The sequence below is a fragment of the Rhinopithecus roxellana genome, chromosome 15, assembly GCF_007565055.1.
Source record: "Rhinopithecus roxellana isolate Shanxi Qingling chromosome 15, ASM756505v1, whole genome shotgun sequence".
NCBI lineage: Eukaryota > Metazoa > Chordata > Mammalia > Primates > Cercopithecidae > Rhinopithecus > Rhinopithecus roxellana.
Genome location: NC_044563.1, coordinates 11525323 through 11546599, shown reverse-complemented (window position 1 = coordinate 11546599; position 21277 = coordinate 11525323). Strand labels below are relative to the sequence as shown.

At 56.9% G+C, this 21277-nt stretch overlaps 3 protein-coding genes across 4 annotated transcripts; 1 reads left to right on the top strand and 2 right to left on the bottom strand.

Annotated features, from left to right (window-relative positions):
* Positions 1-5043: 5043 nt before the first annotated feature.
* PRDX5 (peroxiredoxin 5) lies at positions 5044-9176 on the bottom strand. Its single transcript, XM_010377175.2, has 6 exons — positions 8877-9176; positions 7415-7549; positions 6499-6630; positions 6388-6426; positions 6223-6284; positions 5044-5269 (listed from the first exon to the last, which is right to left on the bottom strand). Exons 1-6 carry the CDS (start codon positions 9048-9050, stop codon positions 5164-5166), a joined length of 648 nt encoding a protein of 215 aa, XP_010375477.1. The 5' UTR covers positions 9051-9176; the 3' UTR covers positions 5044-5163.
* A 10-nt stretch (positions 9177-9186) lies between these two features.
* TRMT112 (tRNA methyltransferase subunit 11-2) lies at positions 9187-10576 on the top strand. The gene is made up of 4 exons (XM_010377149.2): positions 9187-9823; positions 9903-10004; positions 10120-10209; positions 10298-10576. Exons 1-4 carry the CDS (start codon positions 9746-9748, stop codon positions 10403-10405), a joined length of 378 nt encoding a protein of 125 aa, XP_010375451.1. The 5' UTR covers positions 9187-9745; the 3' UTR covers positions 10406-10576.
* ESRRA (estrogen related receptor alpha) lies at positions 10527-20880 on the bottom strand. 2 transcript variants are annotated; one of them, XM_030918862.1, is made up of 7 exons: positions 20673-20880; positions 18891-19227; positions 13175-13291; positions 12876-13004; positions 12355-12522; positions 11996-12265; positions 10527-11561 (listed from the first exon to the last, which is right to left on the bottom strand). In XM_030918862.1, the coding sequence occupies exons 2-7, from the start codon at positions 19213-19215 to the stop codon at positions 11302-11304; spliced, it is 1269 nt and encodes a 422-aa protein (XP_030774722.1). In that variant the 5' UTR covers positions 19216-19227; positions 20673-20880; the 3' UTR covers positions 10527-11301. The 2 variants fall into 2 exon arrangements, with proteins under 2 accessions (XP_030774722.1, XP_010375466.1); XM_010377164.2 differs by lacking the exon at positions 20673-20880 and adding an exon at positions 19959-20239.
* Positions 20881-21277: the final 397 nt, after the last annotated feature.

Below are 21277 nucleotides of genomic sequence, written 5' to 3'. Positions count from 1 at the left end.
AAGCTCTGTCTCCCAGGTTCAAGTGATTCTCCTGCCTCAGCCTCCCGAGTAGCTGGGACTACAGGCATGGCGTCACCATGCCTGGCTAATTTTGTTTTTTTAGTAGAGACAGGGTTTCACCACGTTGGTCAGGCTGGTCTTGAACTCCTGACTTCAGGTGATCCGCCCACCTCATCCTCTCAAAGTGCTGGGATTACAGGCGTGAGCCACCATGCCCGGCCTGATTTTTATCTTTCAAATAACCTTTTATTGAGCTTTTCTTTTTTTTTTTTTTTTTGGCAGGGTCTTGCTGTATTACCCAGGCTGGAGTGCAGTGGCATCATCATAGCTCACTGCAGTCTTGGCCTCCTCGGCTCAAGTGATTTTCCCACCTCAGCCTCTGGAGTAGCTAGAACTACAGACATGTGCCACTACACCCGCCTAATTATTTTATTTTTTTGGTAGAGACGGAGTGTCACTAATTTATTTATTTATTTATTTATTTATTTATTTATTTATTTATTTATTTTGAGACAGAGTTTTGTTCTTGTTGCCCAGGCTGGAGTGCAATGGTGCGATCTTGGCTCACCGCAACCTCCGCCTCCTGGGTTCAAGCGATACTCCTGCCTCAGCCTCCCACAAAGCTGGGATTACAGGCATGAGCCACTATGCCTGGCTAATTTTGTATTTTTAGTAGAGACGGGGTTTCTCCATGTTGGTCAGGCTGGTCTCGAACTCCCAACCCCAGGTGATCCACCGACCTCAGCCTCCCAAAGGGCTGGGATTATAGGCTTGAGCCACCACACCTGGCCTATTTTTATTTTTTTAGAGACAAGGTCTCGCTCTGTCACCCAGGCTGGAGGGGCAGTGGCACAATTATAGCTCACTACAGAGTCCAACTCCTGGTGTCAAGCGATCCTCCCGCCTCAGCCTCCTGAGTAGCTAGGACCACAGGCACGCACTACAACTTATTTATTCTTTTTTTTTTTTTTTTTTTGAGACGGAGTCTCGCTCTGTCGCCCGGGCTGGAGTGCAGTGGCCGGATCTCAGCTCACTGCAAGCTCCGCCTCCCGGGTTCACACCATTCTCCTGCCTCAGCCTCCCGAGTAGCTGGGACTACAGGTGCCTGGCACCTCGCCCGGCTAGTTTTTTGTATTTTTTAGTAGAGATGGGGTTTCACTGTGTTAGCCAGGATGGTCTCGATCTCCTGACCTTGTGATCCGCCCATCTCGGCCTCCCAAAGTGCTGGGATTACAGGCTTGAGCCACCGCGCCCAGCAACTTATTTATTTATTCATTTATTTAGTAGGGACGGTGTCTTGCTATGTAGTCCAAGCTGGTCTCAAACTGGCCTAAAGCAATGCTTCCACCTCAGCTGCCAGAGGAACTGGCATTATAGGCCTGAGCCACTGCAACCAGCCAGTTTGTTATTTTAATGTAAATTCTCAATAAACAACTCAAGAACTCTCTTGTCCTTTTAAAATCCATTTCTACTACTGCTAATCCGAGTGTATATTCAGGGCAACTTGAATGTGTGCTCCTGGGATGCAATCCTCAAGCTTGGCCCAAATAAAGTCTCTGCTGATATTAATTTTGCCTAGGCTTCTTCCTATTAGGTCAACACTCTTAAGGCTCATGTGGGGGTCTGTTCAGCTGCGTTTCAAAGGGACTCTAGACCCAGGAAGGCCCAGAACCACTGATGCTGAGTAACACCCTTGGCCTTCTGGGTCTGAGTTGCTATGGCCTTGGGCATGCTAGGACAGGCAAGTGAGTTTCACTGGGGCATGTGCTGGGTGGATGTTTCAGGTTCTTTTCTTTTTTCTTTTTCTTTTTCTTTTTTTTCGAGACAGAGTCTTGCTCTGTCTCCCAGGCTGGCATGCAGTGGCGTGATCTTGGCTCACTGCAACCTCCACCTCCCAGGTTCAAGCAATTATCCTGCCTCAGCCTCCCTCCCCAGTAGCTGGGATTATAGACATGTGCCACCATGCCCGGGTAATTTTTGTATTTTTAGTAGAGATGGGATTTCACCATGTTGGACAGGCTGGTCTTGAACTCCTGACCTAAAATGATCCACCTGCCTTGATCCTAAAGTGCTGGGATTACAGGTGTAAGCCACCGCACCTGGCCTATTATGTTTTTTTAACTTTGGTCTTTTGGCCACCAAGAGCCCAGGAAGGCCACACGCACAGCTCTGCCAGATGCAGCCCAGGTGTCCACTCTGGTCCAGGACACCATGGCCTGGTCTGCCCTTATCCCCAGGCCTGAAGCCGCACCTGTCCACCCTGGAGACAGCTATGCAAGATTCTTTTGCCAGGTGCTGTTTAATCTTGGGCCCTCCAGGGCCTGGAGCAGCTCCCAGGGCCAGTCCTCCCTGCCCCCACCCAAGGACGTCCTCACCCCAGCAAGCTCAGCCACATGCTCAGCAGTCAGGGCCACTGAGGCCACAGCCCCGCCGCGACCCACACCAGGCTGTCCTAGAGGGCCACCCCAGCCCTGGAAGCCCCCTCAACCCTTCCTAGAGGCCCAGCCAGTGGCAATGGACCCTGGAGGGGACACTTCCTCTAGAGGCCTTTCTTGGCCTCAGCCAGCCCAGATAAAAACCCAGGAGCAGAGGAAACAGAGGCAGCGGAGTGACAGAGACGGAGCTGGGCTTCCCTGATAACAGGGAGCTGCCTGGGTAGCACGAGGCTGCAGGAACGAGAAACGGGGTGCACAGCCAGTGGGGTGGGCTATTTGCCACCACCGCCCCCTATTTATTGATGGAGACACTCATTAGCTCACAGGAAGCTCCACGTCTGTTTTCTCATTTGTATGATGAGAGAGAATAAAGAGGTGGTATCAGGGAAAGATAGGGGCTTTGTGCCATGCGTGTCCACGAGGACAACACTGCCGGGGTCCAACCCCACCATTCTTTCAGACTTGAACCCTTCCTGGGTGCACCCTCATCCCAGGGAGAGCTCAGGTCACCTTAGGACCGTCTGATGGACAGGGAGAGGGGCTCTGGCACAGCACTTGCTCAGTCCAGGAGGGCTCCCTGGGGGAAGAGGCTACGTGAGCTGTGGAGGGGAGAAGACGCTGGTGAGGTCTGACCAGTGGTGACTGGGTATGAGGGGCCTTGAGTGGGGAGGCCAGCAGGGTACTCCCGAGTTTAGCAGGAAAGGAGAGGCAGGCAGGTTACCAGGGTGGCTAGAGGTGCAGTCAGCCTCCTTCCCTGCCCCTACCCGGGACCCCTGAAGGGGTGGCAGGTTGTGGGAGAGAACCATGGTGACAGAGGTTGGTGGGCAGTGCGACTCGGGCAGGCTGGACTCCTGCAACCCTGGGCAGGGAGGCCAGCTCCCCTCCTACTGTCTGTTCTCACAGACGTGACCACAAGCACCCAGCCCCTCCACCTTCAGCGAGCGGCTGCCTGGATGCACCCTCCCTCCCAACACGTCCCCACCCCCACCTCCTGGGCATTGCTCTCATCATGGGTCCTGCTCTCTGCTGCCCATCTGGTGCCTCTCCTAGCCTCCCCGCTTGGGGGCTGCACCGGTAGCCCATGGCCAAGGTCACTGTAGGGTGGAAGGCAAGCTGCTCGTCAGCTTCAGGGGCCCCACTGACCTCCAGGCATCCTCTCTTGTCCCCGACATTCCCCCTACTCCCACTACCCATCTTGCTGTGGCAGCATGGGACTGTCCCACCCTCCACCCCTACGGCTATGGGGCTCACCCCTAGGATGATGGGGCTCCGACTCCCACTTGAGTTGCCACTCCCACTGCCTCAAGGGTCATTTGTTCTATGAGGCCCTGCTTTGACCTTCTCCCTGACCTCTCAAGAGTGTGGCCTGCCCAAGTCAGCAGTGGGGGCTGACCCCTGGGGACCACGAAGCAAGAAGTGCCCAGGAACCAGGTACTGATGTGGTTCATGGCAGGGCAGCTCCACATGGTGATGGAATCCGGACTCCCTGTAGGTGGCTGAGAGGCAGCAGCACTCCACACCTCACCTATTCTTGTGAGGGCTGTTACGACACCTGGGGCAGGCAGGCAGCATCGCACAGGACACAGAGGCCCCCTAGACTCCACGCAGCGGGGCCTCACCATCACACATGTGGCTTTCCAGCGCCAAGGGGCAGAGGCCCAGGAGCTGGAGGGCCTGCCATGGCAATGGCCCCCATCCCCACACCCTGCTGGCGTCCCCGCTCAAGGCCCCTCATACCCAGTCACCACTGGTCAGACCTCACCAGCGTCTTCTCCCCTCCACAGCTCACCTAGACTCTTCCCCCAGGGAGCCCTCCTGGACTGAGCAAGTGCTGTGCCAGAGCCCCTCTCCCTGTCCATCAGACGGTCCTAAGGTGACCTGAGCTCTCCCTGGGATGAGGGTGCACCCAGGAGGGGTTCAAGTCTGAAAGAATGGTGGGGCTGGGCCCCGGCAGGAATGCTGGGAGCCAGGGTTCCCACCATGGGGTTTCCAGACAAAATGGCATCAGTCAGCACCCAGAGAGCAGGTAGAAAGGCCACACTGTGTGCCACGCGGTATCGGCCGGGCCTTGCCCTCTGTGCTGCCTCTGTGGGGACTGCTGCTTCCCTTCCTCTTCAGATTGCTGGCTCCCTCTCAATGCTCAGTAACACCTCCCTCGAGGCCGGGTGCGGTGGCTCACACCTGTAATCCCAGTACTTTGGGAGGTGGAGGCGGGTGATCACCTGAGGTCAGGAGTTCAAGACCAGCCTGGCCAACATGGTGAAACCCCATCTCTACCAAAAATACAAAAACTTAGTCCGGCGTGGTGGCAGACACCTGTAATCCCAACTACTGGGGAGTCTGAGGCAGGAAAATCGCTTGAACTTGGGAGGCGGAGGTTGTGGTGAGCCGAGATCATGCCACTGCACTCCAGCCTGGGTGACAGAGTGAAACTGTCTCAAAAAAAAAACATTTCCCTTGAAAGGCCCTCCCTAGTTTCCCCTTAATTAAGCCAGGATCCTCTACATTCTCCCTTTCAGCCCATCTGCACCCTCACCGCTCTCACCCAGTCTGTGATGATGCCAGAATGCCTGGCACTCAGCAAAACAGCCATTCATAACCAAGGAGATGGACACAAACTGCAAGTGTTTATTGCAGAAATCTGGCCAAGGTTCCAACTGCAGGGTCCCGGCACAGGGCTGGGCAGGTGAGATAGGGAGAGGTGGAGGACGCAATCTGGCCCAGGGCCTCAGAGCTGTGAGATGATGCTGGGTGCCAGACTGCAGGTGAGGCCTGTGCCATCTGGTTCCACATTCAGGGCCTTCACTATGCCATCCTGTACCACCATGGAGAACCTGCCGGAAAGAAGGGCCCGGCCAGCTGCATCAGCCTGGGCTTGGAGGCTGGGCATAGAGACAGGCGGTGAAGAGCCAGGGACCCAAGAGAACTCCAGAGAGGACTCCCCGACAGAGGACTCTCCCCACAGAGGACTCTCCCCACAGATGACTCCCACACAGACGACTCTCCCCACAGAGGACTCTCCCCACAGAGGACTCCCACACAGACGACTCTCTCCACAGAGGACTCTCTCCACAGAGGACTCTCCCCACAGAGGACTCACACACAGACGACTCTCTCCACAGAGGACTCCCCCACAGACGACTCTCTCCACAGAGGACTCCCCCACAGACGACTCTCTCCACAGAGGACTCCCCCACAGACGACTCTCTCCACAGACGACTCTCTCCACAGAGGACTCCCCCACAGACGACTCTCCCCACAGACGACTCTCTCCACAGACGACTCTCCCCACAGACGACTCTCTCCACAGAGGACTCCCCCACAGACGACTCTCCCCACAGAGGACTCTCCCCACAGACGACTCTCCCCACAGAGGACTCTCCCCACAGAGGACTCCCCCACAGACGACTCTCTCCACAGAGGACTCTCTCCACAGAGGACTCTCCCACAGAGGACTCTCCCCACAGAGGACTCTCCCACAGAGGACTCTCCCACAGAGGACTCCCCCCACAGAGGACTCTCCAGACAGAGGACTCTCCCCCCAGGGGACTCTCTCCACAGACGACTCTCCCCACAGACGACTCTCCCCACAGAGGACTCTCCCCACAGAGGACTCTCTCCACAGAGGACTCTCCCCACAGGGGACTCTCCCCCCAGGGGACTCTCTCCACAGACGACTCTCCCCACAGACGACTCTCCCCACAGAGGACTCTCCCCACAGGGGACTCTCTCCAAGAGGACTCTCCCCACAGGGGACTTTCCCCCACAGAGGACTCTCCACTTTTACCTCTTGAGACGTCGATTCCCAAAGATGGACACTAACGAATCATCTAGTAATAAGTCTGTCTCCTAAGAAGAGACAGAGAAAAGTATCAGCAATCCCTGAAGACGCCAAGGGCCCCCACTGCTCCCCACACGACCATGTCCCTGTGGTGGTCAGGGGAACACTCACCTTCCCAAAGGCCCCAGTGGGATCAGCCAGGAGCCGAACCTGCAGAGAAAGTAAAGGTCACAAGAAGAATATCCTACCTGGCCCTGACTCCCTGCAGGCCCCACACCTCACCTTGCCTTCCGCCTTGTGGGCTCGGCCCCACTCGCCAGTCACAAAGGCATCATTAACACTCAGACAGGCCAACACCTGGACTCCCTTGGCCTTCAGAGCCTCAGCCTGCTCCACAAACCCTGGTAGGTGGGTCTGGGGAAGGGGAACAAAGGGTTGGCAAAGTGATAACTGCATCTGCCCCCCAGCCCACCCTTCATCTCCAGGCACTCCTCACTGCTCTGCCTCAACACCTCTGATCAGACAATGAGAGCTGTCTAAACCACTCTATTTTCTTTTTGCCTTGGCCACTAGGAAGCTCAGAATGAAACCTAATGCCTTATGGTCCAGACGTGAACTTTCCATGGGCAGAACTATGTCTTAGTTATCTGAGTTCCAAGCACCTTCCAAAGTGCCTGTCATTTAGCAGGACCAACAGGGGTGTTGGATTTAATTGCAATATGTTTTTCTTCAGCATTCCTGGTACTGTTCCCTTTTTGCAGTCTCTATTTTTTTTTTTTTTTTTTTTTTTTTTTTTTTGAGACGTAGTCTCACTGTTTCGCCCAGGCTGGAGTGCAGTAGCACAATCTCCACTCACTGCAACCTCCGCCTCCTGGGTTCAAGCAATTCTCTGCCTCAGCCTCCCCAGTAGCTGGGATTACAGGCACTCGCCACCATGCCCAGCTGATTTTTTTGTATTTTTAGTAGAGACAGGGTTTCATCATCTTGGCCAGGCTGCTTTTGAACTCCTGACCTCGTGATCCACCAGCCTTGGCCTCCCAAAGTGCTGGGATTACAGGCGTGAGCCACTGCGTCCAGCTCTACTTGTTTTCTGATGGCACTGAAATGCGTTTTAGGAGTCCTGTCAGGACTATGTGGAGGACTTAAGAGCAACACAAAAGATCCCAGGTCCTGATCTTCAGAAGGGGAAGGGCCTCACCTTGGAACATCCAGGGGTGAAGGCCCCAGGAACTCCAAACAGCACACCCTTCTTGCCTTTGAACAGCTCTGCCAGGTTCACCTTGTTCCCTGGCTCCCCTTCAAACACCTCCACTGCAGGGATGGCATCTCCCACCTAGAGGGAAGGACTCCAAGGTAAGGGGGGTGAGGGAGCGGGGCAAACCATAGGCAGGAAGGTGAACAGAGAGCCTGGCAGCTGGGCCTGCAAGAGCCAGGGCTGAAACCCAGCAGGATGCTCCAGCCCTGTCAGAGTTTCCAAGGGCCCTCCCTGCCCGCTCACACCGGGTTACCCCATTTCCTCTAGGTTTCAAGATGGCCCTGCTCCTTTTAAGGGGCCATTGGTGACAACAGAGAAAGGGAGGGAAGGCTTCCCCTAGTGTCACAAAGGGTTGCATAACATGCTGTCTGTTACAGGAAAGGAGTGGGATTAAAATGGGCAGGGGCTAGAGGGCTGTATTTGGGGTGAGGAGGTGTCCCTGACAACATGGAGGGAGAGGATCTTGGCCAGGTCTGAGGGTCCCACCCTCAAGAGGAGGAAGAGGGAGGGCAGCAGCAGGTGGAACGCTGGGGGAGGTTGTCCAGGCCCCTACACCCAGGAGCGGTAGAACAAAAGAAGGAATCTTTTGAAGGGGGAAGGATCCGTCCCTGGAGTGCGTGAGGGCTTCATGGGGCCAGAGTGGGTAGGGAGAGAGAGTCTGAGGTGGTGGAGTCTCTGAGGAGCCCAAAGATTGGGAGCAGGATGAAGTAGAAAGGGAATGGGGTCTCACACGGTTTGGGAGGAGAAGGGGGAAGGTCCAAGACCCCGGGGACAGTTCCAGGAGGTGAGTGAAAGAGGAGGCAGAAAGGTGGGAATTCGCCATTGGAGGAGGGAGGTCGGAGCGGGCTGGGGGAAGCCCCGGCGGGGGCGCTAAGGGACAGCTGTTTCAGAAGATAGGGGAAATCAGGCCGGGCGCGGTGGCTCACACCTGTCATGCTAGCACTTCGGGAGGCCGAGGCGGGCGGTTCACCTGAGGTCAGGAGTTCCAGACCAGTCTGAACAACAGGGTGAAACCCCGTCTCTACTAAAAATACAGTAGCCAGCCGTGGTGGCTCCCACCTGTAGTCCCACCTACTCAGGAGGCTGAGGCAGTAGAATCGCTTCAACCCGGGAGGCGGAGGTTGCAATAAGCAGAGATTGCGACACTGCACTCCAGCCTGGGCGACACAGAGACTCCATCTCAAAAAAAAAAAAAAAAAAATGCCTCGGAACTGTCCCGGGAGGTGAGGTCCCCACGATTGGCGAGAAGGGTGGGCAGCCACGAGGGCCTTCTGAAGGGATGAGCGGCGCGGCCGGCGGGGAGGGGTCTGGCAGGCAGGAAATAAAGCGATACTCCCAGACCAGCGCGACGGGGGTTGGCATGGGGGTAGTGGGGGATGTCAGGCCCGGCCGGGCCAGCGGTCACCTTGATCGGGGCCATGGCTGCAGCGGCTCTGCTGAAACTGCGGACCCCGCCAGACGCCCACCCTCCTTCACTTCGCCGTCTTGCTGCTGCTGTCGCTGCCACAGACTGACCGGCGGACCCACCGAGTATATAGCTCGCTGAGCGTCTTAGGACGCACACGACAGCTAGTCCCATACCCGCCCTACGACCACTTCCACTCCGCCCCCTAGCTGGGGCCACCGCAGCAGGCGGGGCACGCCTGGAGGCACTGCTGCGACACCCTGCGTAAGGCGGACCTGGGCCGCCTCCACTGCGCAGGCGCGAGCGGCCACGCGTATAACAGAGCTTTGGGGACCCTCGCCTCATTTGCATCGGGGGCTGGACAGCAGACGCAATTACAAATTGGGCAGAGCTTTCGGCAGTGGGGCAGCTAATTTGCATATAAGAATGAGGTGCCGCTCGGCTTCCACGGGTCTAATTTACAGATAGGGCAGTATTTCTGACCCTTAACCGAAAGCGGGGTACAGAAGACGACGGTGTTAGGCGCCTGTGTAGGAGTAAAACATGTTTATTTTGCATTCAACGAGAGCCCCTGCATTGCAGCTATTTTGCATATTATTTGCATCTTACGACGGATTTGTGCCGAAAAAAAAAAAAAGCTGGGCGTGCGCTGTAGGAACCGCCTGCTGAGACGCTTCCGGTAGTGGCGCGTGACCCGACAGGTCTTTCACTTACCTAGCTCAGCTCCCGCAAGCACAAGAATTTCCAGTAAGTTCGCCACTTCCGGTTCTCCTGGCCATCCAATAGCATCGAGTGGAGCATCCCCGGAAGTGACGAAGCGGAGGACGCCCTCTTTCCGGTTCCGGCCTGGCGAGAGCCCGTTCGGCGATATGAAACTGCTCACCCACAATCTGCTGAGCTCGCATGTGCGGGGGGTGGGGTCCCGTGGCTTCCCCCTGCGCCTTCAGGTACCACGGCGGGCTTCCCTTTTCGGGCGGGATGGTGGGCCGGGGTCCAGTGCTTGCCTAAACTCCTCCGTCCTGCCAGGCCACTGAGGTCCGTATCTGCCCTGTGGAGTTCAACCCCAACTTCGTGGCGCGTATGATACCTAAGGTGGAGTGGGCGGCGTTCCTGGAGGCGGCCGATAATGTGAGGATCGTTACCCCGCCTGAGCATATCCCGGGGAGTGCGGGGCGGGCACACCTCAGCCGGGCTGAGGCGGGAGTTCGGGATGCCCGGAGATAATTTCACCTCTTGCCCACAGTTGCGCCTGATCCAGGTGCCTAAAGGGCCGGTTGAGGGGTATGAGGAGAATGAAGAGTTTCTGAGGACCATGCACCATCTGCTGCTGGAGGTGAGAAGCGGCCCATCACTTCCTTCCTGGGCCACCTGCCTCCCTCACTGAGGCTGCCAGTGCTCAGCCCTGTCCCTCCCGCCCACAGGTGGAAGTGATAGAGGGCACCCTGCAGTGCCCGGAGTCTGGACGTATGTTCCCCATCAGCCGCGGGATCCCCAACATGCTGCTGAGTGAAGAGGAAACTGAGAGTTGATTGTGCCAGGCGCCAGTTTTTCTTGTTATGACTAATATTTTTGTTGATGTATACTCTGTTTCCGAATTCTGCCGTGTGTATCCCCAACCCTTGACCCAATGACACCAAACACACAGTGTTCTTGAGCTCGACATTATATATTTTTTTCTCATTAAAGGTTCAAAACCAAAAGCGGTTTCTCTTTGCAGCAAATATACATTAAAATAGAGTCTCTGTACAGCCAAGGGCTCTGGGCCCTGGCTTGCCCCATGTCCCTGCGCCTCCCTGGCCAAACCCAAAAATAAATATAGTGTTATTGCTCTGCAGGGCATAGAGGCAGTGCTCTCCTACCCCCTGAGGAGGTTGGGTGGGAGCTGATGGGGAAGCCCTGGCCACCCCAGTGGTCAAGGGGCTGGAGCCTGCTTGGAGTTATTGCTTCAAGGGGGGGCACTAATGCCCAATGCAAATGATGAGAGGAGGAGCGAAGGGGTATGGGCCTTTGCTCTCCAAGTCCCACTCTGCTCTGAAGAGGGGGTAGGATTAAGCAGCAGCAAAAGCATCACCCACTGGGAGACTGTGGCCTCCATCCCCTTCCCTCCCTGAGATAGGCTTCTGCCTCCCACACATCCCCTGCAGCCCCCTATGGCTTCCGCAAGGCCCCCTACACTCTGGGGGCACGTTATGGCTTGCAAGGGGCAGCACTGTGCCCAGAGCCTGGACACAACGTTCCCAGCTTCTGACACCCCCTAGGAGGGGGGAGGGGAGGGCGTGGGGCCTGTTCCCAGGGGCTGATGGCATTGCCCTGGCCTTGCCAGCAGGCTGTGGCACTGCCCAGACCCCAGCTCCGCCCCAGCCCTTGGGGCTGACCCCATGCTAGGCAGGTCCTGCCAGAACCCCCACCAGGACCACCCCTTGCCTCAGTCCATCATGGCCTCGAGCATTTCCAAGAAGAGCTTGTGCATGGGCACCTTGCCTTCCAGCTTCACCCCATAGAAATGGGCCAGCACTTTGCCTGCTGTCTGGCGGAGGAGCGGTAGCGTGAGCAGCAGCCTGCCCGCCCTCCGCCGCTCAGCACCCCCTCCGGGGCCAGCCCGGCCGGCTTCGTACTCCAGCAGGGCCTCGTGCAGAGCTTCTCGCAGCTGCTCCACAGCCTCAGCATCTTCGATGTGCACAGAGTCTGCAAGAAGAGAGGAGCGTGGTATTGGCCTGGGCTATCTCTGGCAAGGGCACTTCCCACATCTTGAACACTGATGGATGGGGTCTAAGGAAGAGCCAAATGAGGATTTGTTGATTGGCTGATTGAGCGGCACCACTCTGCTCCAGCACGTGGGCCAGGACCCCACCTTTTCTCTCTCAACTGTGGCCACCTTGTACCCTCCCCACCTTCCCTCCCACTAAACTTGACCTTTCTGCATTGGCATGGCACTAGGGCTCAAAATCCTGTGTGCAGTTTGGAGCCTGCACTTGGCTTGCTTTTTGAGTTTGAGCAAATCATTGTTCTTCCCTAAGCCTCAGTTTTCCTTATCTGCAAAATGGGACTGTGTCACCATCACTGAGTTAAAAACCTGAAGACCTTACGGAGACACCTGTCCGTGCCAGCTCCAGACTCACCTGAATTGGCAAGGGCCAGGGCCTTCAGTAGAACGTACTCCTCTCGCTCCAGCCGCAGGGCCTGCAGCCGTCGCACCAGTTGCAGCAGGGCAGCCCCCAGTTCCCCCAGGCCAGCTGCCCGTGCCCCTTCTTCATCCAGGACTAAGTCCTCAGCAAAGGCCAGCTCATCCTGCAGTGGCAGTGAGCGCTGGGCCACACCCAGCACCAGTACCTCCATCCACACGCTCTGCAGTACTGACATCTGGTCAGACAGCGACAGCGATGAGAAACCTAGGGGGCAGTGGGGAGCGGGCCTGACTGAGCAAGCGCACCAGAGCCGGGCCTGTTCAGGGCAGCCCCAGGTCACCTGGGCCCTTTACCTGGGATGCTCTTGGCCCAGCTGATGGTGACCACAATCTCTCGGTCAAAGAGGTCACAGAGGGTAGCCACGGCTGGGAGGTGCCCATCAGGGCCCGCAGGGTCAGGCATGGCATAGAGCTTCTCAGGCTCAACCACCAGCAGATGAGACACCAGTGCATTCACTGGGGCTGCGGTGACAATTAGAGGACAAGAGTCAAGCCTCAAGGGGTCAAGCATCTTCCCAGAGTCGCTCCCCCTGTGGCCTTCCTCAGTAGCAGCTGGCCAGCGACTTCCCTCCGGGAAGAGCGCTGTCTCCCAGGGAAAGCCTGTGTGTTTGTGGACAGGCTGTGAGTGCTGGAAAATCGTCCCTATTCCACGTCCTACTATTTTTCCCAATGCAGGAAAAGGCATTTTCACACGTCTTGGGGAAATGAGTGAGTGAAGAGACGAAGGGGAAATACAGGTCCCAGTGCCAAAGGTAACTATGATGCCACACATAGGCCTCCCGTGTCCTAGCCCCAGGGACCCACAGTGCTCTCACCTGTCTTCCGGGGGCCGCCAGCGACTGCCAGGGGCCCAGCAGGGAAGGGGCCCGGGAAGGGCAGTGGGTCCACCTCTGGTCGCCGCTTGTACTTCTGCCGCCCACCCCGGACGCGGTCCAGGCGCACTCCTTGAATTGTAGGACAGATAGGACCATGACTGCGGTGCTGTGGGCAGGGTGGGGTTGCTCTCCAGAGTTGTCCTCCCCCAGTCCACTCACCAGAACTCCCAGGCCTCGCGCCCATCCAGCCCGGGCCCCCCACTCCCCCAGCCCTCGCCCAGCCCCTGCCCAGCGCTCACCCTCCTTGAGCATGCCCACCCGCAGGCACTTGGTGAAGCGGCAGGCCTGGCAGGCCTTGCGTCTCCGCTTGGTGATCTCACACTCGTTGGAGGCCGGACAGCTGTACTCGATGCTCCCTGCCAGGAAGAGGCAGGGCTCCAGAAGCGGCCTCCCAGGGTCGGGAGGGGACCCAGCTGACAGGAGAACCCTGACTCTCCCCGGGCAAGCACAGGTCTGGGGGTACGGGGAGGAAAGGGAGAGCAGGCAGCCATAAGCGGGCAGGGAGGGGAGTGGTTGCTGGGCGGGGAGACCCTGCCTGGATGAGGGAGGAGCTGGAACAGGCAGCGGGGCTGCATCTCGGCCCCAAGCCTCATCTCTGGACCACACAGCCTTCATCTGCTGACATCAAAGCCACAAGGACCTCTGCGTTGCTAAATCCAGTTGTCAATTCTCAGTCCTCATGTTACTTGGCCTAAAAGAAGGATCTAAGGCCGTTGATCACCTCCTGCTGAAACACTTAAAACACTTTCTTCTTTTGCTTCTAGGACACCATACACTGTGGTTTTCCTCCCACTGCACCAGTCACTTTGTGGTTTCTGTGCATCTTCCCAAGCTCTTCCATCCAGACTACCAGGGTTGTCCTTGGAGTTCATCTCCAATCCCATGGCGATCTTCTCCAGCTGTGGGGCTCTCATGTTTCTACCTCTAGCCTGGACCTGCTGTGAGCTCCAGACCCATCTCTCCAGCTGCCTCCTTGACATCCTGCATGTCTAGAAGGCATCTCGGACCGAACACAGCCTACGTGGACTCCACGTGTTCACTTGCCCATGAAGAAACCTGGGCAGAATCTCTGGTTCCTAGCCACCGACACATTCTGGTGGGCTTTACCTCCCCCTAGGTCCAGAATCCACCTCCTGCTCCTGGCAACTACTTCCACCTTTGACCCGATAGTCACTGTCACCCCACCCCTCGCTGGCCTCCTGCTCTGTCCCTGCTTGCTCCAGTCTCTTCTCAACACAGCAGCCAAGAGGGTTCTATTAAGCCTCCATCACATCATGTACCTCCTCTTCTCAAAACCCTCCAGGGATTTCCCTTCTCTGAGTCCAAGCCAAAGCAAACCCACGTCCTCCCAGGCCTATGCCCCTGCTCCTTGCCACCTTTTGACCTCTGCTCCTTGTTCTCGCCTCCTCCATGTTCCTCCAACAGGTTCTGAAGTTCACACAGGCTCCCTCACCTCCCTCCGCTCACTGTCACTTTGGAGGTCCTCAGCACTAGTAACGTGGGGCTGGCGGCCCTCCTGGCCTCACAAGGACCAAATGACACAGCTAGACAGCAGGCCAGCGGCACATTTCTCCTCACGGTGCGTTTTCTCCTACCCCCTACTTGGGCTTCTACACTCAGCTCAAGACACCATGGCCGGGCGCAGTGGCTCACACCTGTAATCCCAGCACTTTGGGAGGCCAAGGCAGTCGGATCACCTGAGGTCAGGAGTTCGAGACCAGCCTGGCCAACATGGTAAAACCCTGTCTCTACTAAAAGTACAAAAATTAGCCTGGTGTGGTAGTGGGCACCTGTAATCCCAGCTACTCAAGAGGCTGAGGCAGGAGAATCGCTTGAATCTGGGAGGCAGAGGTTGCAGTGAGCCGAGATCATGCCACTGCACTCCAGCCTGGGTGACACAGCGAGACTCCATCTCAAAAAAAAAAACTAGCTGGGCATGGTGGTGTATGTCTGTAATCCCAGTTACTCGGGAGGCTGAGGCAGGAGAATTGCTTGAACCTGGGAGGTGGAGGGCGCAGTGAGCCGAGATCGTGCCATTGCACTCCAGCCTGGACAACCAGAGCGAAACTCTGTCTCAAACAAAAGGCCAGGCTCCGCAGCGGCTTACGCTTATAATCCCAGCACTTGGGGAGGCCAAGTCAGGTGGATCACAAGGTCAGGAGTTCGAGACCAGCCTGACCAACGTGGTGAAACCCCGTCTCTACTAAAAATACAAAAATTAGCTGGGCGTGGTGGCGTGTGCCTGTGGTCCCAGCTACTTGGGAGGCTGAGGCAGAAGAATCGCTTGAACCCAGGAGGCGGAGGTTGCAGTGAGCTGAGATCGTACCACTGCACTCCAGCCTGGGCAACAGAGCGAGACTCCATCTAAAAAAAAAAAAAAAGAGGCCGGACGCGGTGGCTCACGCCTGTAATCCCAGCACTTTGGGAGGCTGAGGTGGGCGGATCATGAGGTCAGGAGATCGAGACCATCCTGGCTAACATGGTGAAACCCCGTCTCTACTAAAAATACACAAAAATTAGCCGGGCATGGTGGCGGGCGCCTGTAGTCCCAGCTACTCCGGGAGTGTGAGGCAGGAGAATGGCGTGAACCTGGGAGGCGGAGCTTGCAGTGAGCCGAGATCACGCCACTGGACTCCAGCCTGGGTGACAGAGCAAGACTTCGTCTCAGAAAAAAAAAAAAAAAAAAAAAGACAAGCCCTCTGGAGCCTCAGAACCAGCACCTCCCCTTCCTGCACATACCACAGCTGTAATAAGACAAGTCTATGCCACTCACTGTTGCCCAGCTCTCCCCTCTGCCAGGAGGAAAAGTGCCTGAGGGCAGAAACAGCCCTGCTTCAGCCCCAGCTGTGTCCCCAAGGCCTGGAACACTGCCCAGGACAGAAAAGCATAGGTCTGTGCTGAGCAGGGACTCTGGCTACCACATACCTTTATGACCTTGGGCAAGTCCTATACCTAACCCCTTGAACCCTCAGTTTCCCAGCTGTAAAAGTGCCCCAAATTAAAGGGGATAATATAGGCAAAACATCTAGCATGGTTCATAACACCTAAGTGCTCAATATACAATTCCTATTCACAGCCAGCACGCAATAAATATTTGTCAAGAGTCAACATACAGTGAGGGGCCCCAGGGTAGGTAAGAGACATCTGCACTCTGGCCTGCTGGCTCACTGGTCTTCAGAGCGGGAAGGGTGCACAGAGTTTTAGATCAGTGAATTTTGGCCAAGTTAAAACTTGCTGGATTGGCTGGGCGCAGTGGCTCACACCTATAATCCCAGCACTTTTGGAGTCTGAGAAGGACAGATCACCTGAGGTCAGGAGTTTGAGACCAGCTTGGCCAACATGGTGACACCCCATTCCTACTAAAAACACAAAAATTAGCCGGGCATGGTGGCAGGTGCCTGTAATCCCAGCTACTTCGGAGACTGAGGCAGGCCAACGGCTTGAACCCGGGAGGCAGAGGTTACAGTGAGCCACGACCGTGGGCACTCCAGCCTGGACAAGAGCAAAACTCCATCTCAAAAAAAAAAAAAAAAAAAAAACTGGCTGGAATGTCACAATCAGTCATTCGGCGTCTGTCCAAAGTTTGGTGTTACTAGTAATAAGCAGAGGCAGCAGTCTAACATTGAGGAGCTCAGCTCTGGACCTATACTGACCCACGCTCAAATCCTGGTTCTGCCATTTCCTAGTTGTGAGACTTCAACAAAGCTTCAAATACCTCTTAGTCTCAGTTATAACAGTACTGACGCCTTAGAGGGTTGCTGTGGGGACTAACTGAGATCATAAAAGAACACAGTACCTAGCACAAGGTAAGCACTCAAGACTTTTTTTTTTTTTTTGAGACGGACTCTCACCCTGTCGCCCAGGCTGGGAGTGCAGTGACATGATCTTGGCTCACTCCAACCTCCGCCTCCTGGGTTCCAGCGATTCTCCTGCCTCAGCCTCCTGAGTAGCTGGGACTACAGGTACCCACCACCACGCCTGACTAATTTTTATATTTTTAGTAGAGACAGGGTTTCACCATGTTGGCCAGGCTGGTCTCGAACTCCTGACCTTATTATCCTCCCATCTCAGCCTCTGAAAGTGCTGGGATTAAAGGCAGGAGCCACCATGCCTGGCCTTTTTTTTTTTTTTTATTATACGTATTATAGCCCCCCAAGTAACCAATGGTTACATAAAAGCAGAAATAACAGAGATAATAGGTGCTTCCCAGGCAATGCTTACGTCAGCATCTTGCTCATTCCCCCAAATTCTGATAAGCTTTCCTGAGTGAGAAAAAAAATTAGTGACTTTTAAGAGCAGAGATGCCTGCCTTTTTTTTTTTTTTTTTTTTTTTTTTTGAGACGTGAGTCTCACTCTGTTGCCCAGGCTAGAGTGCTGTGGCACAATCTCAGCTCACTGCAACCTCTGCCTCCCAGGTTCAAGCGATTCTCCTGCCTCAGCCTCCCAAGTAGCTGGGATTACAGGCACTCACCACCACACCCGGCTAATTTTTGTATTTTTAGTAGAGACGGGGTTTCACCATGTTGGTCAGGCTAGTCTCGAACTCCTGACCTCATGATCTGCCCGCCTTGGACTCCCAAAGTGCTGGAAGTGCTGGGATTACAGACCATGAGCCACCAAGCCCAACATTTTTTTTTTTTTTGAGACGGAATCTCGCTCTGTCACCCAGGCTGGAGTGCAGTGGTGTGATCTTGGCTCACTGTAACCTCCGCCTCCTGGGTTCAAGCAATTCTCCTGCCTCAGCCTCTCAAGTAGCTGGGATTACAGCTGCGAGCCACCATGCCTAGCTAATTTTTTGCATTTTTAGTAGAGATGGGGTTTCACCACGCTGGCCAGGCTGGTCTCAATCTCCTGACCTCAGGTGATCCACCCACCTTGGCCTCCCAAAGTGCTGGGATTATAGGTGTGAGCAACCATGTCCAGTCTCGCCTGTTAGTCTTTTTAAAGTTGGGTGCTAAACTATGATGCAGCCCCTCTCAAGCACTGATAAAAATCTGCCTTGTTTTGGGAGGCCAAGGTAGGTGGATCATTTGAGGTCAGGAGTTCAAGACCAGCCTGGCTAACATGGTTAAACGTTGTCTCTCCGAAAAATACAAAAATTGGCTGGGCGCGGTGGCTCACGTCTATAATCCCAGCACTTTGGGAGGCCAAGGCAGACGGATCACAAGGTCAGGAGATCGAGACCATCCTGGCTAACATGGTGAAACCCCATCTCTACTACAAATACAAAAAAAAAATTAGCCGGGCGTGGTGGTGGGCGCCTGTAGTCCCAGCTACTCGGGAGGCTGAGGCAGGACAATGGTGTGAACCCGGGAGGCGGAGCTTGCAGTGAGCCGAGATTGTGACACCGCACTCCAGCCTGGGTGATAGAGCAAGACTCTGTCTCAAAAAAAAAAGTACAAAAATTAGCTGGGCGTGGTGGTGCACACCTGTAGTACCAGCTACTCAAGAGGCTGAGGCAGGAGAATCTCTTGAACCCGGAGGCAGAGGTTGCAGTGAGCAGAGATCACGCCACTGTACTCTAGCCTGAGCAACAGAGTGAGACTCTGTCTAAAAAAAAAAAAAAAAAAAAGAAAATTTAAAATCTGCCTTGTGTTGGTGCTGCTTTGGGAAAATTAAGAAAAAGGGGACATGTTCTATGCTGGGGAGAGGTCAGAAGCTGCCAGAAGCAAGAACAAAGCTTAGGAACAGAGGCTGCCTTGGACTCTTTCAGAGCCACTATAGAAGGTGCTGGGCCTAGAGTACCCAGGTGGTACCCTGAGCTCACTCACATCCACTGCAATGCATCAGTACACCCAGTGCGTTTACCATACTTCTCAGGGAAAGGGTGTCTCTGGGAGGTAGAGACCCTGGAAACACCACATTGCCAGCCTCAAGCGGTGCCTCAGCCATCTGGGGGCCTACTGTACCCAGAGGGTGCAGGGCAAAGGGCAGGGGAGTGGGCTGGGGGCTCACCCTGGATGGTCCTCTTGAAGAAGGCTTTGCAGGCCTCACAGGATGCCACACCGTAGTGATAGCCAGAGGCCACGTCCCCACAGACCAGGCAGAGGCGCTTGGGCAGGGAGCTGAGCACCAGCTTCCCACCGCCCTGCTCGCCAGGCCCAGCCCCCTCCCCATCCTCCTCTTCCTTATGGCCTGGGAGGCAGCGGGTGGGAGCTGGACCAGGGGCCAGTGCCACAGGAGGCTCGGTCTCCGTCTCTGAAGAACCCTTTGGGCTGTCGGGGCTGGCCGGCTCTGCCTTGATGTAGAGAGGCTCAATGCCCACCACCTGGCTGGACATGGCGCTGGTCACCTGCAGGGAGAGACCCGTAGGTTCGTAGGGAGGTACTGGGATGGGGGATGGGAGACACCCTGCCACACGGGTTGCCCAACCTCGGGCCTAGGGACAGGCTTCCAGGCCCAGCAAGGGGGGAGGAATGGGGGCAGAGTCCAAGGAAGGACTGCCCAGTAACACTGCCCCCCTCCCAGCTGTTGCCATGGAAACAGAGTCTTCAGGGCCAGTAACTGACAGCCGGTCTCTCCCTTGGGAACCTAGGGGAGGCTTAGAAAGGCCCTACTCCCACCCAGGCCAGGGAGCAGGGTAACCGTAGCCCCCAGGCAACCTTCAACCCCACCTGGAATCCCTAGACAGGAGCAGGATACTTCCCAGTTTTCTCCAGATGTTGGGGGGACCTCTGAGACCCTGCCCTCGTGTGGATATTCTGCATTGGAGAGCGGGCACTGAAGCCCAGACCCAACGCCAGTGGACGTGCTCACACCGAGTTCACACACTCCACTCACGGAGGTGCTCAGGGGCCCCACAAGCCCACGCAGGCTCGCTCTCTGCTGGGGGTTTTCACACTCGCACCAGCCTTCCCAAACCCGTGCTCACTCCTGCTCACACTGTGCTCACATACTTCTCCTGGAGCGCACACCCCATCCGCGAACTCAATCAAGGCTCATGATCACACACACTCTCACTAGGTCCCCACATCCACAAGCACAGGCACGGACTCATGAAAACACCTCCAGAGCTTTTCACACCTGACACGCGGCTGCCCTCCTGCCCCAGCATGCCGATTCCAGGCACACGGCGGGTGCCGCTCCACCTCCTCGAGACCGGCCTGCAGGTCCACTCTTACACTCGCGCTGTCGCAGAGGCCGCCACCTCCCGGGGCGCCGCGTTCCACCCCCCCAACCTGCGCACACCTTTGGGAAGTTGCCTAAAGTTGCTATGCCTCCCCACCCCGCCCGCGGGAGACCTCTACCAGGTTATCAGGAAGTAAGTGGGGAGAGCCAAGAAGGAGGAAGTTCTCCCCCTGACGGTGCGATGACCTTTGACCCAGAGAGGAGGGTGGCCCCAGGCCCCTTCGAGCGCCCCCACGTGGTCTTCAGAGCCCCTTCCCCGACACAGAGCCCTCCCAGTCCACCACCCGGGCCAGCCCCAGGGACTTCGGCAAGTGCGGGATTGAACCCTGCCCCGGGGCGGGCCGGATCGGAGGCCCAATCCTGACCCGGGTCAGGACCCGCAGCCAGAGCCAGATCCTGCCCCAGGCCGGCCCACCAGGACTCGGACGCCGGATCCCGCCTGAACCCTGACCAGTCCAGCCATCGACTGGGTCCCAACCGTGGCCCGGACTGGCTCCAGAGCTGGACCCCGCCTGCAGCCCGCCCCGCCCGCCTCCCTGCCGCGCTCGCACATGGCCCCCGCGCCCCGCCCGCCCACCCCCGCGGCAGCGCTCCCCTCCGCCCCCGGACCTGGGGCTCCGACAGGGCGTTCGGGCAGGCATGGGGGCCGAGCGGCCCGGAGTGCCAGGGTGAGCCGGGGGCCGCGGGCGGCCCCTCCTCCGCCGCCTCCTCGGGCCGTACCGCCCCACCGCGCCGCGTCCCCTCACTCGGCGGCGCCGCCGGCTGCTTGTAGGACACAAAAGGACATCGCGGCCGCTTCCTACTCTGCTTCCTCCAGCTGACAGCGGGGGCGGGGCCGGCCGTGCGCATGCAAAGCAGGGGGCGGGGCCCAGGGTCCTATGCTAATCAGACCAGCGGGGCGGGCGGCGCCTGCGCGCCCGTACGAATCGGGGCGGAGCCGGCAGCGCCAGTGGGCGGACCTTCGCGCAAGTCCCGCCCCGCTGCCCGCCGAGCCACTGCGGCGCACATGCGTACGCGGCCCCTGGGAGGGGCGGGGCCGGAGACGCGGAGAGCTAGGGGATTAGAGTCGGGAGCCAGTGGGGCCAGAAGCGCTCTTTCGTAACGGAGGAGGCGGGGCGCGCTGCGCGCGCGAGGAGTGGGCGAGGCGGTGCAGACTGCAACCGCGGAGCGGAGAGACCACTTACATATGAAAACGCAAGGGCGGGACGAGTGGA